The sequence below is a fragment of the Ranitomeya variabilis genome, chromosome 4, assembly GCF_051348905.1.
Source record: "Ranitomeya variabilis isolate aRanVar5 chromosome 4, aRanVar5.hap1, whole genome shotgun sequence".
Taxonomy (NCBI): domain Eukaryota; kingdom Metazoa; phylum Chordata; class Amphibia; order Anura; family Dendrobatidae; genus Ranitomeya; species Ranitomeya variabilis.
In genome coordinates, this window is record NC_135235.1 from 232,854,879 (window position 1) to 232,872,988 (window position 18,110).

At 43.1% G+C, this 18,110-nt stretch overlaps 1 protein-coding gene across 1 annotated transcript; it reads right to left on the minus strand.

Moving 5' to 3' along the window:
• Positions 1 to 556: 556 nt before the first annotated feature.
• On the minus strand, positions 557 to 16,274 carry LOC143768750 (IgGFc-binding protein-like). The gene is made up of 7 exons (XM_077257400.1): positions 16,227 to 16,274; positions 6,800 to 6,850; positions 5,012 to 6,235; positions 4,893 to 4,922; positions 3,831 to 3,882; positions 2,532 to 2,561; positions 557 to 916 (listed from the first exon to the last, which is right to left on the minus strand). The coding sequence occupies exons 1-6, from the start codon at positions 16,258 to 16,260 to the stop codon at positions 2,555 to 2,557; spliced, it is 1,398 nt and encodes a 465-aa protein (XP_077113515.1). The 5' UTR covers positions 16,261 to 16,274; the 3' UTR covers positions 557 to 916; positions 2,532 to 2,554.
• Positions 16,275 to 18,110: the final 1,836 nt, after the last annotated feature.

Here is an 18,110-nt window from a genome sequence, read left to right on the forward strand (position 1 = left end):
GCTGCAATGAAACAAAGAGTGAAAACTTTAAAGGGGTCTGAATACTTTCTGTACCCACTGTATATAGTGTGGCTATGTGGGGGCTTAAACTGTATATAAAAGTCTATGTGGGGCCCATGCTGTGTATAACAGGCTATGTAGGGGCTCATACTGTATATAAAGGCTATGTGGGGCTCATGCTGTATATAAAAGACTATGTGAGGCAGATACTGTTTATCAGAGGCTATATGAGGCACATGCTCAATATCAAAGGCTGTGTGGTGCTTATATTGTATGTAGGAGGGCTATGATGTGGGGGCTCCTACTGTATACAGTAGGCTGTGTGAGGCTCTTACGCTATATAGGGGACTGTCTCTCATGTGTCCACACAGGAAAATTCATTGCCCACCCCTGCCCTTAGAGGGTCACAAATGGTAAGTAGCCCACACCCATGTTACTCTAATCCACCCCAGACCCAATGTTATTCCATATTTAGCGCCTTTTACTACATGTATACCGCAGTCCATTACTGCACCGCCTCCTAGTGGTGGAAGTAATTACTGCACACAACACAGCTGAGCTGGATGATTTATTATTGTATAAGCAGATTATAATATTTGTTGCATCCGTCACCGTACATTATTATAATTCATTACTGTTAGTATTATCCTGGAGATGATAATCTCACTTCCAGGTCTAATCAGATGTTTGCATTAATCAATTTCACCTAATGAGTCATTATTGCAGATTTATAATGAAAGAAAAGATGATTTATTATAAGATTTTTTTTAAAGTAAATTTCTGTAAGTGAATATAGATGACCCTCGGATTTCTGTGCGCGCAGTTTATTTCAGGTGACAACTTCCCTCCAATATCTTGGTCTCTTCCAGGAATCACAGTATCTCAGAATATTAGATGTAATTTATCGGCACAGAACCTGCGGGACAGAGAAGGGGTTAATGATATATAAGATATGCACAGACACAACTCATACAAGTGCACAGTCACACGTCTGGACCCCGAGAGCATCATAGGCTATGTTGTGAGGTGAAATTTTAACCCCGCGCGTTCCAATTCACCAAACAATTTTGCCCCTATCTACATAATGGGGAAAAAGTGAAGGGAAAAGTGTTGGAGGAAAATTGACAGCTGCCAGATGTGAACAATGGGGACTTAAAGAGTGAGAGCGATGGCGCCAAAGAGTATATACCGTACAGTTGCTAAGGTGGGGCCCCGACATGGGATACTCACCACACACGGGGATATGAACACAAACACAAAATGCGCCACACACTACCACGTGCTTGAACACATATATACCACCCTCAGCACACATTTCACGACACACACACCAACCTCGCCACATAAAAGTCGAAACACAAAAGTCACCACTCAAAACTCGCAACGCGCAAAACTCGCTACATGCAAAACTCGCCATATGCAAAACTAGGCTCACGCAAAACTCGCCACACGTGCAAAACTCACCTCATGGAAAACTCACCTCATGCAAAACTTGCACACACAGAAAAATTGCCACATGTACAAAAGTTGCAACACATGCAAAAGTTGCCTCACACAAAACTTGCACATACTCAAAACGCACCACACATAAAACTCGCCACGCACAAAACTCGCCATGCACAAATCTTGCTGCACACAACTTGCTACACTAACCTGTCACATGCAACTCGACACACAAAATGTTGCTACACGCATGTCGCCACACAAAACTCATCTCACAAAAGTCGCTACATGCATGTCGCCACACGCAACTCAACACACACAACTTGACACATGAAACTCGCCCTAAAACACACACAAGTCTGGTATTATCCTTCAAAAATAAAAATCTGATTAATAAGCAGACAAACTACAAGAGCAACAAATGTACCATGTAGGAAATACGGCAGCTGTCAGTCACATGACCTGTCTATTATGTGTATGTGTGAGCTAATATATACTGCCAGGGGGGAGGGCTTCCTGTTGGCTGGGGATTTATCAGGCTGCCAATAGCAACCAATCACAGCTCAGCTTCTATTTTGCTACAGTTAATTAACCTGAGCTCTGATTGGTTAATATAGGCAATAAAGACATTCTCAGTATAACAAAGCTAATATATGTTAAGAAATGCTTCTATTAGCTTAGTTTTTGCCTTTTAATAATTACATTTCTATCTATTTGTTTTGTGGTTTTTGTGTGCAGAATAAATTTTTGTTAACACATTCTATTTTGCTAACAGCAGTCATTAACCCGGGCGAAGCCGGGTAGTACAGCTAGTTTATCATATTTGTTTTTCATTATTTATTGGTAACATTTTTTTTAGTAAACATAAGGATTTGAATTTTATTTTACTACGTCTACAATTATATAGAGATATATCTGTGTGTACCAGTGCAATATGCCTATTAAGACGAAGAATACTGCTTAGATCTTTAGATAAAGAAAATTATTCTATCATTACCAAGGCAGCCTGTGGATCACTATTAAAGCTTGTTTTGGGATATAATTTTTTTTGTTACTTTGCATTATTATAAAGTGTAGATGTGAATTACCATTTTATTCAGGGACCAAAGACTCAGGCGCTAGAAAAAAAAGTAAAAAATCATCAAAAACAAGGAAAAAAAACACAATATATGTGAAATGCTGAAGAATATGACATACACACCTTTCATACCCCAGTACCACTAACAGATAGACCACATACATTGAGTACCCAAAAGTCAAGAGGCCAAAAGGTCTTCTACAGAGATGAGCAGAGTTGAATTCTACTTAAATTTTTACAAAAATTCACATTTGTAAAATGCATTTTTTTTGTAATTTGCTTCTGTATGGACTCATCGCGAAGAAGTCCGCTTCCCAACAAGTTTCCAAACCATAAAAGGCCAACAAAACTTCACATCTCACCTCTCTATTTTAGCCCCTCCACTCCTCATCATCACCCATCAGATCCTTGTCGCATCTTCAGATCACCACCGCTTGCGTTGAAGTTCCTCGGCCTTTCACTCGGGGCTGGGACTTCCAGGTTTCAATAAGACAAGGAGATTTCTAAACCTGAGCGCTCAAGGCCTTGACATTTTGGTGCCATAATCTTTCACATGCTTGTGCAGAACCCTTATCTAATCGAACCAGGAAGTCCTGGCCCAGTCTCATGGAATCTGGGATTTCAGTTCAAGTGGTGGCAATCTGAAGAGGTAGCAAGGACTGGAAGGGTGACAGTGAGGAGCGGAGCGGTGAGTGGTGAGGTGACAATAAGGATTTTCTTTATTTTTTAAATCTGGGGTCTGGAGATAGACCACACAGAATAACAAGGGACATTAAATTTGAACTTCCCGGGGCAAATCTGTGAGAACAGGAGAATTTGAGTTTTGCCTGATCCGCTCATCTCTAGTGTTGTGGGATGTTGTATGATGTTGGTGCTGAAGCCTCCACCATAACTATATTCTGACCAGGAATATTTGGATTTAGCGAACACCTTCCATTTTCTGACCAAATTTTAGCATTGTAGACGTCACTAATCCGAATGGCCATAACTTAGAGGGAATGTCCACCCTTAACACCATTTAGCTTTCAGACCCCACTTTCTGACAGGTGTGAATTTCTGGGGTGCGCTCAAAGCCGTGACTACTCCGTACACCAGAGGCTGGCTGCGTTATACAGCTGACGTCTGCCCGGAAACATTGGGATTGAGAATAATTACGGTTAAAGCAGTTTGTCCCCTTAAATGCCAGAGTATTAACCATCTGCGAATCCAAACAGGGCACAGAGAGTTGAATACCTGATTACATTTTACAAATATTAGACTTTTTTTACAGAATACCATTACAATAATATAACATTGATTGTAGACATACTTGTTTCCAACATCCCTGCGCTTCCTTTTCAAGCCCAATGGTAAACCAAGTCCTAAAAAAAAAAATCAAAATTACAATTATCACCAAATTTATAATAATTTCAATTTCTCAGTACAACCAATATAATAAGAGGTTGGAATCTTTTGATTTTTCTCTTTCCTGCATTTACTATATGAACGATTAATTTCATACTGTGTTAAATTGTATTTTATAAGTGTGGAAATACCAAACATCTCTTTTTAAATTATTTCTTTATTTTAATATATTGATTTTTCTCTTTCCTGCATTCATTCTAATTAAAATGTATTTAAATGTATTCGATATTGAATGTATTTTATATTTTGATAGATTGGACTTTATTAATGCAGCTACAGCTAAAAAACATTTTTTAATTATTAGTTTTTTTAATGGGAAAAAGGGGGTAATTTAAAGTTTTATATCGTTAAAATATTTTTCAATTATTTTTTAAAACTTTTTTTTAATATTATATTTTAGTCCTTTATAATGACATAATGACATAATCTGTGACATTTTGATCACTTCTTCTATATACCGATATGCCATGGTATTGCAAAATATAGCTGATATGAAGAGTTTCCCAGGGGTAGAATGATGGTAACAACAGGAACCTTCAGCTTGTCATCAGCTGCCATGACAGCCAATTGGCACCCTGCATTTTTGGCCTTGAGGCTCTTAAAACTATGTATCCCTGGTACAGATGAGCACATGTATTCGAGTAAAATTGAAATTTTACAAAAATCCGCTTTTGCCAGAATGCGTTGATCTGTACAAAGGAAAAGCTGATTGGTTTGTTATTGATTGTATCCTTCATGATGACTTTAAAATCATCAGATCTCTAAGTGAAAGGAAGGGATGAGCTGTCGATAACAGAGTCAGATGTGTGGGGGAGGGGAACAAAGAGGAAGACAATTGTTACATGATAGAAACTAGAGACAATCAACTCGTTGTATCGGAGCTCGTTATGGACCAATTGGTGATAATTTTCAAGTATTTTTATTTTCACTTGTTCCTAATATTTGTCATTGTGTAGATGTGAATTACCATTTGATTCAATCAGTGAACACACCGGAGCTGGAAAGAAAAAGTAAAAAAAAAAGTCAAAACAAGTCCAAAAGCCAGACACAATAGATGAGATATACTGAAGAATATGACATACACACCTTGTATTCCCGCTGCCACTGTGCCATACGCCATGTCCCCTGAGTACCCAATAGTTACGAGACTGAAAGGTGCTATGAGATTTTGCATTGTGTTGGAACTGAAGCCTCCACCATAATTAATTTCTGACGAGACGTACTCAGTGTTCGGGATTGCCTTCCATTTTGCATTTTGTAGAGGTTTCCCATTAAATAAGAATCCAGACACACTCGAGGCCTTCGCTGTGATAATGGCCAAATTATTGTCAAATCCCTTCTGTCCCATGAGGCTGTAATTATGGAAGAACGATTCAGTATCTGGGATTTTGGTCAGGAAAGATCCAAAGGGTTTGCCTTCAAAATTGCCACTAAAGCCATAAAGAAAAGCCTGAATATTCTCTGTGCTGTGGATGGATAAGGGTTTGGATGCAGAAACCTTAAACTTCATCGGTTTTCCTGCTTCTAGGTTGGTCTTCAGCTTTTCTTCACCTGACTGGTACTCCAGATAAGTAGGTTTAGATGCCAAGACATAAACTTGGCTGTCCCTAGATAAGAAGGACGGGACTGAGACAAAATAGGACTTTCCCCAATTTTCTTCTGGTAGGAGCTGTTCATAAACAAGACTGCAACCTCCAACTCCAGCAACACATGAATGGCCAGATAGGACGGCTGCAGGATGTTGAGAGGTCACCGTGGTTCCGGAAAGGTCATCTTTACTCTGCATCTGCAGGAAGTGGAACGGCTCCAAATCCACGGTCATGGTGTCACCCTTATTATAATTCTTCCCGTTGTAATATACAGTTCCACTGAGGACCATGGTAATTGTAGTTAAAATGTCATGGGCAGCAACAGCAAATTGTGCACAGTGTTTTGAAAGTCCATCAGTCGGGGTGAATATGGTGTATTTAGTTCCCCACTGGTCAACCGGGTAATGCAAAGCAACGTCTCCACTGTTTCCTCCAAAATTACGGGACATCACGGTGATGTCATCATTGGCTTTAATGATCATGCTACCGGAAGATATCCCTGATCCTATAATTGGCTGGGGATTTGGGTACTCGAATGTCGCTGGTTCTCCTTTCCGAACTGTGGCCGCCCTATTGTATTCAAGATACAACATGGGCGAAGATTCCAAGTTGAAATATGGACAAGGCCCATCAGTAACGATTTCCCATACAGGCATATCTAATGCATTCTCCATAAACACCAACATAAATTGTTGTCCTCCGGGAGTGACTATCTTCTCACCTAAAATGAAACTTTCAGTTAGATTTACAGTTCGGGGTCTTTTTTTCATACAATAATATTGTCTTGAATTTAAATTGGTCAATAAAGAAAAGATCTGACACCAAAGACTTCACTAATCCTAAAGGCCATACCTTAGAGGGAATGTCCACCCTGAATACATTTATCCTTTTGACTCCTCCCCGACATGTGACATATAGCCAACATCTGACTACAAGTGGCGGGATCAAAGATGAATCTGAGCAAGTCTGACCCTTTACAAACCATGGTGACTGTTATACTCGCTCGCAGTAGATTGGGGGTCACCTATCTGCATGTTTCCCATTCAATAAATTGTCATGGCTAGTGATGGCCACAGACAGGACTTCATAGGGCAATGCCGACATTACAGAAGTATCACAGTGTATTGTGTGACTACAAGGCCCCTTATGGGATTTATCGATTAATGACCGGCCAACATTTTTTTTTAACTTTTCTCTCTTCAGCTGGAGTAAAATATTTTTGTTTTCATTGACGGGGCTGCAAGTAGGACATTAACTTCACAAAACTAAACTTGTGTCCACTTACCCAGTCGCCACTGTCCTGCCGTTCCTTTGAATCCCAACAGTAGACCCAATCCTGGAGAATGAATAGTACACATTACTTCATCTTCCCCAAAGTCTTCAGTTTTACTGATAAATAAACAATAGGCAAAGTTACAGAATAAAAGTTTTATTTTAAGCAGGTTTAATGTCTTGGACTCTGAAATAGATGGTTGGAAAATAGATAGGTATGAAAATAATAGGTGAAAAATAGGTGGAAAAATAACGCAAATATTAATGAAATTTTCTTCTCTGTTTCGGACTCACAATGAAACACATTGTGTTTCTATTTATGGTCACTCCAACATTAACCCCATCCAGTCATGGACAATTTTTGCTTTTTGCTAATTTATTTTCTTCTCCCCTAACTTTTCTATTTATCCGTCCCCATATCTGTGTGAGAACTTGTACATGATGTTTCCTAGTCTGGAAAAACCTCTGTGTGAATGAGAACAAATGCTTCTTATGTTTTCTTTTTGGCATTCGGTTCTACGTCCACACCTAACTTTCCATGACGAGTGTTCGGTGGGTTTTTCTGGTTTGTACTTTTGTGCGTAAAAAATACAGCGTCTTACAGTTTCAGCAAAGTGTATGGGATTCTCTGAATCTCTCACCCTCTGTTTTTTTTGCCCTGCTTAAACTGATCAACAGGACAGAGAAGTGCACCTGTGCAGGATCGCGGTGCTGAGGAAATGCGTCATCCACACGAAGCAAGCAGGAGGGCGGCATCACAACAAGATGGGAGGCGTCAGACCAAGAAGAGCGACACCCATCATACCAGACCGCCCCACAGGTGAGTATAATAAAAGTTATTTTTCTTCTCTTACAGGTCAAGTTGGGGGGCAGATATACAGCATTATACAATACTATATATCAGCCCTGAAAGGTGATGGCCGTATCTCTTATCGACAAAACCTGGTGACAGGTTCCCTTTAAATGTGATGAGGAAAATTCACAGATAGAAAACACATCTACATTTCTATTGCACTTCAATAGCGGGGGATGCAAGAGGATTATTCACCGACACAAAGGTATGTTGTTTTTTTTTTAATGCGATAAAAGGGTATTTAATCTGGTTGGCTTTTGGCTGTCTGCATGGCTGGGTGATTGCTGTAGACATGGGTGGATGATGGATGTAGACATGGCTGGGTAATGTCTGTTTACATGGCTGGGTAATGGCTGTAGACGTTGGTGGATAGATAGCTGGAGACATGGGTGGATGATGGCTATTGACAAGGCTGGGTAATAGCTGTTGACATAAGCTGATGATAGCTGTAGACATGGCTTGGTAATGGCTGTAGACATGGGTGGGTGATGGCTGTAGACATGGGTGGATGAATGCTGGAGACATGGGTGGATAATGGCTATTGACAAGACTGGGTAATGGCTGTTGACATGAGTTGATGATGGTTGTATACATGGCTGAGTAATGGCTGTACACATTGCTGGGTAATGGCTGTAGACAGGGCTGGGTGATGGTTGTTTACATGGCTGGGTAATAGCTGGAGACATGGGTGGATGATGGCTGTAGACATGGCTGGGTAATGGCTGTAGATATGGGTGGGTGATAGCTATACACATGGCTAGGCAATGGCTGGAGACATGGGTGGATGATGCCTGTAGATATGGGTGTGTGATGCCTGTAGACATGGGTGGATGATGGCTGGAGACATGGGTGGATGACGGCTGGTGACATGGGTGGATGATGGCTGTACACATTGCTGGGTAATGGCTGTAGACAGGGCTGGGTGACGGTTGTTTACATGGCTGGGTAATGGCTGTAGACATGGGTGGGTGATGGCTGTAGATATGGGTGTGTGATGGCTGTAGACTTGGGTGGGTGATGGCTGTAGACTTGGGTGGGTGATGGCTGTAGACATTGGTGGGTGATGGCTGTAGACATGGGTGGATGATGGCTGGAGACATGGGTGGATGACGGCTGGTGACATGGGTGGATGATGGCTATTGACAAGGCTGGGTAATGGCTGTTGACATGAGCTGATGATAGCTGTAGACATGGCTGGGTAATGGCTATAGACAGGGTTGGTTAATAGTTATAGACATGCCTGGGTGATGGCTACAGATATGGTTGAGTGATTGTGCAGCGCCCCCAGACGCAGGGCCGCGGGGTACTCGGTACCGGGCCTCTCTGTTGTGAACTCGATTTTTGGGCTCCCTCTAGTGGTCACAAGCGGTACTGTGTAGTGTTGTCTTCTGCAGGTTGGCTGCATCAGCTGGTTCGTTATCCTTGGTTCGTTTCCTATTTAACTCACCTGGATACTCAGTTCCTTGCCTGCTATCAATGTATTCAGTGCTCTTTAGATTCCTTGTGATTACCTTGCTCCCAGCCTCTCCAAGACCAGCTAAGTTTTTGTCCGTTCATTTTTTGATTATCAGCATTCATCATGTTTCTTGTCCAGCTTGCTAAGATGTGATCTCCTCGCTTGCTGGTTGCTCTAGGGGACTGAGTTTCTCCCCCCACACCGTTAGTTGGTGCGGAGGTTCTTGAAATCTCAGTGTGGATATTTTGTTAGGGTTTTTTACTGACCGCACAGACCCCTTACTATTTTCTGCTATCTAGTATTAGTGGGCCTCATTTGCTGAATCTGTTTTCACCCCTGTGTATGTGCCTTCCTCTTACCTCACCGTTATTATTTGTTGGGGGCTTCTATATCTTTGGGGATTATTTCTCTGGAGGCAAGAGAGGTCTTTCTTTCTCTCTAGGGGTAGTTAGTTCCTCAGGCTGGCTCGAGACGTCTAGGATTTTTTAGGCACGTTCACCGGCTACTTCTAGTGTGTTTGGATAGGTTCAGATTTGCGGTCAGTCCAGTTTGCCACCTCCCTACAGCTTGTCCTATGTTTGTTACTTAGCTGGAGTAATTCGTGATCCTCAACCACTAAGGATCATAACAGTATAGCAGACCCTAAAAAGTGTTTAATGCATCGCAGAAGTGGGATAAAAAGAAGACCTGAGTACATTTTTTTTTTTCCCGCTTTTCCTTTGCTGCAGTCTGTTTAGTTTCTTTCATCCCCTTGAACTCTGGGTGGTTTTGAGCTCAGCTGCAGACATGAATATTCAGACTCTGACTTCTAGTGTGGATCATCTTACTGCACGGGTGCAAAGTATTCAGGATTTTGTTATTCATAGCCCTATGTCAGAACCAAAGATACCCATTCCTGAGTTGTTTTCTGGAGATAGATCTAGGTTTCAGAATTTTAAGAATAATTGTAAGTTATTTCTGTCTCTGAGACCTCGTTCCTCTGGTGATTCCGCTCAGCAAGTTAAAATTGTTATCTCCTTGTTGCTCGGCGACCCTCAAGATTGGGCCTTCTCTCTGGCGCCAGGAGATCCTGCATTGCTTAATGTAGATGCATTTTTTCTGGCTCTTGGACTGCTTTATGAGGAGCCTAATCTTCAGAATCAGGCAGAAAAAGCGTTGCTGGCTATCTCTCAAGGTCTGGATGAAGCAGAGGTGTATTGTCAAAAATTTCGGAAATGGTCGGTGCTTACTCAATGGAATGAGTGTGCCCTGGCTGCAAATTTCAGAGAAGGTCTTTCTGAGGCCGTTAAGAATGTTATGGTGGGGTTTCCCAAGTCTGAGTGATTCTATGGCTTTAGCCATTCAAGTTGATCGGCGTTTGCGGGAGCGCAAATCTGTTCATCCTTTGGCGGTATTTTCTGAACAGAGACCTGAGTCTATGCAATGTGACCGAACTCTGACCAGAATTGAGCGACAAAGTCATAGACGTCAAAATTGGTTGTGCTTTTACTGTGGTGATTCTACTCATGTTATCTCAGCATGCTCTAAACGTTTAAAAAAAATCGCTAAACCTGTCACCATTGGTACGATACAGCCTAAATTTATTTTGTCTGTTACTTTGATTTGTTCTTTGTCGTCCTACCCGGTTATGGCTTTTGTGGATTCGGGTGCTGCCCTGAATCTGATGGATTTGTCGTTTGCCAGGCGCTGTGGTTTTGTCCTGGAGCCTTTGGAATTTCCTATTCCTCTGAGGGGAATTGATGCTACGCCATTGGCTGAGAATAAGCCTCAGTATTGGACGCAAATGACCATGTGCATGACTCCCGTACATCAGGAGGTGATTCGCTTTCTCGTTCTGCATAATTTGCGTGATGTTGTCGTTTTGGGTCTGCCATAGCTGCAGGCTCATAATCCAGTTTTAGATTGGAAAGCTATGTCTGTGTCAAATTGGGGTTGTCAGGGAATTCATGGCGATACTCCGTTGGTGTCTATTGCTTCTTCCACTCCTTCTGAGGTCCCTGAGTTTTTGTCTGACTACCAGGATGTATTTAATGAGCCCAGGTCCAGTGCCCTGCCCCCTCATAGGGATTGTGACTGTGCTATAAATTTAATTCCTGGTGGTAAATTCCCTAAGGGACGACTTTTTAATTTGTCTATACCAGAGCATGCCGCGATGCGGAGTTATATAAAGGAGTCTTTGGAGAAGGGACATATTCGCCCATCCTCTTCCCCTCTTGGTGCAGGATTTTTTTTTTTTGTGGCCAAGAAGGACGGTTCTTTGAGACCTTGTATAGATTATCGTCTTCTGAATAAAATCACAGTCAAATTTCAGTATCCTTTGCCACTATTGTCTGATTTGTTTGCTCGGATTAAGGGGGCCAGTTGGTTCACTAAGATAGATCTCTGTGGTGCGTATAACCTTGTGCGCATTAAGCAGGGAGATGAATGGAAAACAGCATTTAATACGCCCGAAGGCCATTTTGAGTACTTAGTGATGCCTTTTGGACTCTCTAATGCTCCTTCTGTGTTTCAGTCCTTCATGCATGACATCTTCCGAGAATATCTGGATAAATTTATGATTGTTTATCTGGATGACATTTTGGTCTTTTCTGATGATTGGGAGTCCCATGTGAAGCAGGTCAGGATGGTGTTTCAGGTCCTGCGTGCTAATGCTTTATTTGTGAAGGGCTCAAAATGCCTCTTCGGAGTACAGAAGGTCTCCTTTTTGGGTTTTATTTTTTCTCCTTCTACTGTGGAGATGGACCCAGTCAAGGTCCAGGCTATTCATGACTGGACTCAGCCTACGTCTGTTAAGAGTCTTCAGAAGTTCTTGGGTTTTGCTAATTTTTACCGTCGTTTCATCGCTAATTTTTCTAGCGTGGTTAAACCTTTGACGGATTTGACCAAGAAGGGTTCTGATGTGACTAATTGGTCTCCTGCGGCCGTGGAGGCCTTTCGGGAACTGAAGCACCGGTTTTCTTCAGCTCCAGTCTTATGTCAACCAGATGTCTCTCTCCCCTTCCAGGTCGAGGTTGATGCTTCTGAGATTGGAGCAGGGGCTGTTTTGTCACAGAGAAGCTCTGATGGCTCTGTGATGAAGCCATGTGCTTTCTTTTCAAGAAAGTTTTCGCCTGCCGAGCGGAATTATGATGTTGGTAATCGGGAGTGGTTGGCTATGAAGTGGGCATTTGAGGAGTGGCGACATTGGCTCGAAGGAGCTAAACATCGTGTGGTGGTCTTGACTGATCACAAAAACCTGATTTACCTCGAATCTGCCAAGCGCCTGGATCCTAGACAGGCTCGTTGGTCGCTGTTTTTCTCCCGTTTCAACTTTGTGGTCTCATACCTACCTGGTTCGAAGAACGTGAAGGCTGATGCACTTTCTAGGAGTTTTGTGCCTGACTCTCCGGGAGTTTCTGAGCCGGCTGGTATTCTCAGAGAGGGAGTGATTTTGTCTGCCATTTCCCCAGATTTGCGACGAGTGCTGCAGAAATTTCAGGCGGATAGACCTGACCGTTGTCCACCAGAGAGACTGTTTGTCCCGGATAGATGGACCAGCAGAGTTATTTCCGAGGTTCATTCTTCGGTGTTGGCGGGTCATCCTGGGATTTTTGGTACCAGAGATTTGGTGGCTAGGTCCTTCTGGTGGCCTTCCTTGTCGCGGGATGTGCGTTCCTTTGTGCAGTCTTGTGGGATTTGTGCTCGGGCTAAGCCTTGCTGTTCTCGTGCCAGCGGTTTACTTTTGCCTTTGCCTGTCCCGAAAAGGCCTTGGACGCACATTTCCATGGATTTTATTTCGGATCTTCCAGTATCTCAGAAAATGTCTGTCATCTGGGTGGTGTGTGATCGTTTTTCCAAGATGGTCCATTTGGTGCCCTTGCCTAAGTTGCCTTCCTCCTCCGACTTGGTTCCTCTATTTTTTTCAGAATGTGGTTCGCTTGCACGGCATTCCTGAAAATATTGTGTCTGATAGAGGATCCCAGTTTGTGTCCAGGTTTTGGCGGACTTTTTGTGCTAAGATGGGCATTGATTTATCTTTTTCGTCGGTCTTACATCCTCAGACTAATGGCCAAACCGAGTGAACTAATCAGACGTTGGAAACTTATTTGAGATGTTTTGTTTCTGCTGATCAGGATGATTGGGTGACTTTTTTGCCATTGGCCGAGTTTGCCCTTAATAATCGGGCTAGTTCTGCTACTTTGGTTTCGCCTTTTTTCTGCAATTCTGGTTTCCATCCTCGTTTTTCCTCGGGTCAGGTTGAGTCTTCTGACTGTCCTGGGGTGGATTCTGTGGTGGATAGGTTGCAGCAGATTTGGAACCATGTGGTGGACAATTTGAGGTTGTCACAGGAGAAGGCTCAGCGCTTTGCCAACTGCCGCCGCGGTGTGGGTCCCCGACTTCGTGTTGGGGATTTGGTGTGGCTGTCTTCTCAGTATGTTCCTATGAAGGTCTCCTCTCCTAAATTCAAGCCTCGCTTCATCGGTCCTTATAAGATCTTGGAAATCCTTAACCCAGTGTCTTTTCGTTTGGATCTCCCAGCATCGTTTGCCATTCATAATGTGTTCCATAGGTCTTTGTTGCGGAGGTATGTGGTACCTGTGGTTCCTTCTGTTGAGCCTCCTGCTCCGGTGCTGGTCGAGGGTGAATTGGAGTACGTGGTGGAGAAGATTTTGGATTCTCGTATCTCTAGACGGAGGCTTCAGTATTTGGTGAAGTGGAAGGGCTATGGTCAGGAGGATAATTCCTGGGTTGTCGCCTCTGATGTTCATGCGGCCGATTTGGTTCGTGCCTTCCACGCGGCTCATCCTGATCGCCCTGGGGGTCTTGATGAGGTTCGGTGACCCCTCCTCAAGGGGGGGATACTGTTGTGAACTCTATTTTTGGGCTCCCTCTAGTGGTCACAAGCGGTACTGTGTAGTGTTGTCTTCTGCAGGTTGGCTGCATCAGCTGGTTCGTTATCCTTGGTTTGTTTCCTATTTAACTCACCTGGATACTCAGTTCCTTGCCTGCTATCAATGTATTCAGTGCTCTTCAGATTCCTTGTGATTACCTTGCTCCCAGCCTCTCCAAGACCAGCTAAGTTTTTGTCCGTTCATTTTTTGATTATCAGCATTCATCATGTTTCTTGTCCAGCTTGCTAAGATGTGATCTCCTCGCTTGCTGGTTGCTCTAGGGGACTGAGTTTCTCCCCCCACACCGTTAGTTGGTGCAGGGGTTCTTGAAATCTCAGTGTGGATATTTTGTTAGGGTTTTTTACTGACCGCACAGACCCCTTACTATTTTCTGCTATCTAGTATTAGTGGGCCTCATTTGCTGAATCTGTTTTCACCCCTGTGTATGTGCCTTCCTCTTACCTCACCGTTATTATTTGTTGGGGGCTTCTATATCTTTGGGGATTATTTCTCTGGAGGCAAGAGAGGTCTTTCTTTCTCTCTAGGGGTAGTTAGTTCCTCAGGCTGGCTCGAGACGTCTAGGATTTTTTAGGCACGTTCACCGGCTACTTCTAGTGTGTTTGGATAGGTTCAGATTTGCGGTCAGTCCAGTTTGCCACCTCCCTACAGCTTGTCCTATGTTTGTTACTTAGCTGGAGTAATTCGTGATCCTCAACCACTAAGGATCATAACACCTCTCTGTCTCGGTTCTGTGGTCGTCACGGTGGCTAGACCCGGTCCATGACCCTGCTAAGGGGCGTCCAATGAAAGATGTGTTGGTGGTGCGTGGTGCAAGTCGCAATGAATAATGAGGACACAGGGTTGCAGTCTCTTTAGTTCTTTACTGAAGGCTTCAGGATCCGCAATCCTGAGTACTGCTAACAGGGCTGGCTGAGACCGGCCGGTCCTAAGGCACATCCAAAGTTCCCTTTGCAGGTGGAAATCAGTGCCTACCTTCTAGCGCCTGTGTGTTGTAGTACATCCATGCTGAGCACCACGGGATAGTCCTCACAACCGTTGTGTCTGTTTCTGATAGTATTTCTCACAACTCGTATCTGTTCTGATGTTCTTCTCCGTCCCCCAGATGATATGGCTAGGATGCACCCGTATGACGGGTAGGCCTGGAGTTCTTCCGGGACCCTAGAGTCGCCCCTCTCCCACAATTGCCCCCTATGTCTGCTTAGGTGATTTAGGTGAGACAGCCAACCTATAATTAACTGTCCTGCCGCTGTTTGAAGTAATGCGTGGAGCCCAATACTTCCTCGGCATTCCGGCCACCGGCTACGCGCCTCAGTAGGATGTTGCCTCGATCTTACGGCACGACTCCTACTTGCTTTATCTCCTTTGTGCTGTGATCTTGTTTCTCACTTCTCCACAATAAACCTCGCTTCTTATCCTTTCTTAAGATACCGCCGCAATGAAGTGCAGGCACGGTTCCGTAACATTCTGTTCCGTTCGCTAGGCCTCTGTCAGGATCCCACCCCTGACAGGGACCCCCTGAATTTTCCCCTGCAACACCCTCTGCCACAGGATGTTGCCTGGTTCCAACCCAGTCAGCTTCTGACTAACTTTCTGTCCAGCCCCCAGTTTTACCAGATTGTGAGGAGTGGCCTAATCATAGAACCCTTTGCTCCCCCTGGTGGCCAGAGTGTGATGTGTAATGTGTGACTCTGATACCTGGTCAGGTGAACTCCTTAGGTGCCATCAGACGTACCATCACGCCCCCCTTTAGTGGCGGAGCAACAGTGCTGCAACGACCAGGACTCTGGGGCGCTGCAATTGCTGTAGACATGGGTGGATGATAGGACATGGCTATAGTTAATGTTGTATTTCTCTCCTAATATGGGACGATTGCCATCAACCTCATAGGAGATTTCCTTTTCATGAATATTGTAGGGTGATATGTAGGATTTGAAGGACCTGTGTCTACACAGTAGAATTTTACAAGTTTCCAAATATTGTCTTGTAATACCCCTCCACACCACATGGTGCGCTGTTAATAAGAATATGACCAGTACAGTGCACAGATCAATGGTGCAGATGGATAACATTTCTCTAACACAAGGTCTAGTGGTAGAAACAATCATTTCGTGAAATTAGAAATTTTAATGAAAGTAACATCTATAATATCCTGGATAACTAGACAGTTTGCTCAGTTTCATGTTAGGAATACAGCTGTGTAATTTATAGGTAATTTATTAAATGTCATTTTAGGTCTTACCACAAAGTAATACAGCCCACAGGCGAAACTTCATCAATGATGGAGACTCCATATCTGAAACAGAAGAGACAAAAGAAACAATATACAGATATTTCCTTCCCTTCATTTGCTCTTGGCTCTATCACAAGATGTCGGTGTCGGTATGTCCAGATGCCACCACTCAATGGTCATGAGCTGCACCACAGGTTTTCAGCGTCATTGCCCTGAACCCCAGGATTCTTAGGAAGCCTCCTTACTGTATGCTGGGTACTAAAAAGAGTCATTACTTTAATTGGGTACAGAGGAGGCTCCACTAATGTGAACGGGCACTGAGGAGACATCACTACTGTAGGAGACACTATGAAGACACATCTAATGGATGCATGTCTACAACGGCAGAGCCGCTGATCTCAGCGACTGGCTGCAGCGCTCTCAACATGATAGCTCTAAACCTGAACAAAAAAGATTGGGGCAGCGGTGGTGACTCAGGGAAGGTGAGTAATACTCAGTGTGTTTCTTATCACTACACTATAGAGGAAAGTTTTCTGAAAATAACCCCTTTCATTAAGAACGCATTCACACCCTGACTATCTAGAACAAACCTTCTACTTACATGCAATGTTATATTATATCAGTGTGTTTTACCTTAATCCATATTATTCTTTAATTTAATATATTTTTATGGACATTAAATATAATTCTAATGTTATAATATTTAAAATGATTTCCAATCATTTTTGTTTAATTATTTGCCGTTTGCAATTTTACGAAAATTTGATAAATTAAAAAATACAAGTATTTTTTTTAGATCTATATCTGTGTAGTGAGTGTGATGAGTAATGGAAAAGCTTACGTGCTCCTCTAGTTCTCCGGTCTGTGACTACCCTGGATGGGGCAGTATTTATACCGGGTCCTGGACTCACTAATAACATGAATTTACATATATTACAAAAGTTTCCTTGTCCAGTGACCCTCCCCTCAGAATGGTACAAGACGCCCATGTATTCAGCTCATTGAGGTGACCCTGGAAGAAATCCAAAATGTCAAATTAAAGCAAATTACATCTTTGTTGTTTTGTTCATCACTAGGCGCCTCCTTATCGAAAGTGCATATAGAAAGTCTACACACCCCAATGAAATGCCAAATTACGTCTTGTGAAAAAAAATCCACCAACAAAAATCATTTCTACCTTAATGTTACACATAATCTTTAAAATTCAATTTTTTTTGTTGGAAAAATCCAAATAAATAATAAAGTAATATAATGCGTTTGTACAAACCTGCACATCTTATACAGTGTAGAAGCCCCCTTATCTGCGAGTATTCAGTCTGGGGTCTGAGTTTATCACCACGGCACATGTAGAATTGGTGATCTTTACCCTCTTCTTCATCTGTCAGATTTCAGGGGCATCTCCTATGTACAACGCCCTCTTAATTTTCTTCTGGTGAAGCCATTATTTAGTTAATTTGGAGATATGGTTAGGGTAATTTTTCTGGTGAAAGTGGAAATTCCTTTTTCATCTTCATCTTTTTAGCAGAAGCCTGAAGAGTTTGAAGCAAAATTGACTGACATTTGTTCTATTCGTAATCCCCTCATCCTTGGCTAAAACTTCAGTTCCAGCTTCCAAAAAACAGTCCCAAAGCAGAATGCTGCCTCCACCATGCCTCACTGTAGGTATAGTGATCTTCTGGTGATGCCCGGTGTTGGGTTGCACCTTTTGGAGTTAGAGCCAAAAATTTTAACCTTGGTCTCATCAGACATACTGTTAGGGGTTGAGTTCCTGCCTCTGCACAGGGGGAATCTTGGGCCATCTTGGCTGCGGTCTCCCATTCTTCTCCTGCCACAGTGGAGCCTGCTCAGCGGAGACGTCGGTCCCAGCATCTTGCTCAGTCTCACTCTGTGCAT

What these genes read in the sequence shown, in the direction of transcription:
- LOC143768750 (XM_077257400.1), bottom strand. Translation starts at nt 16,260, where the DNA reads ATGAAGTTTCGCCTGTGGGCTGTATTACTTTGTG. An exon ending in GTGGGCTGTATTACTTTGTG is followed by an intron (nt 6,851 to 16,226) that starts GTAAGACCTAAA and finishes TTCATTCTCCAG; the next exon opens with GATTGGGTCTACTGTTGGGA. An exon ending in TTCACTGATTGAATCAAATG is followed by an intron (nt 3,883 to 4,892) that starts GTAATTCACATC and finishes TTTTTTTTTTAG; the next exon opens with GACTTGGTTTACCATTGGGC.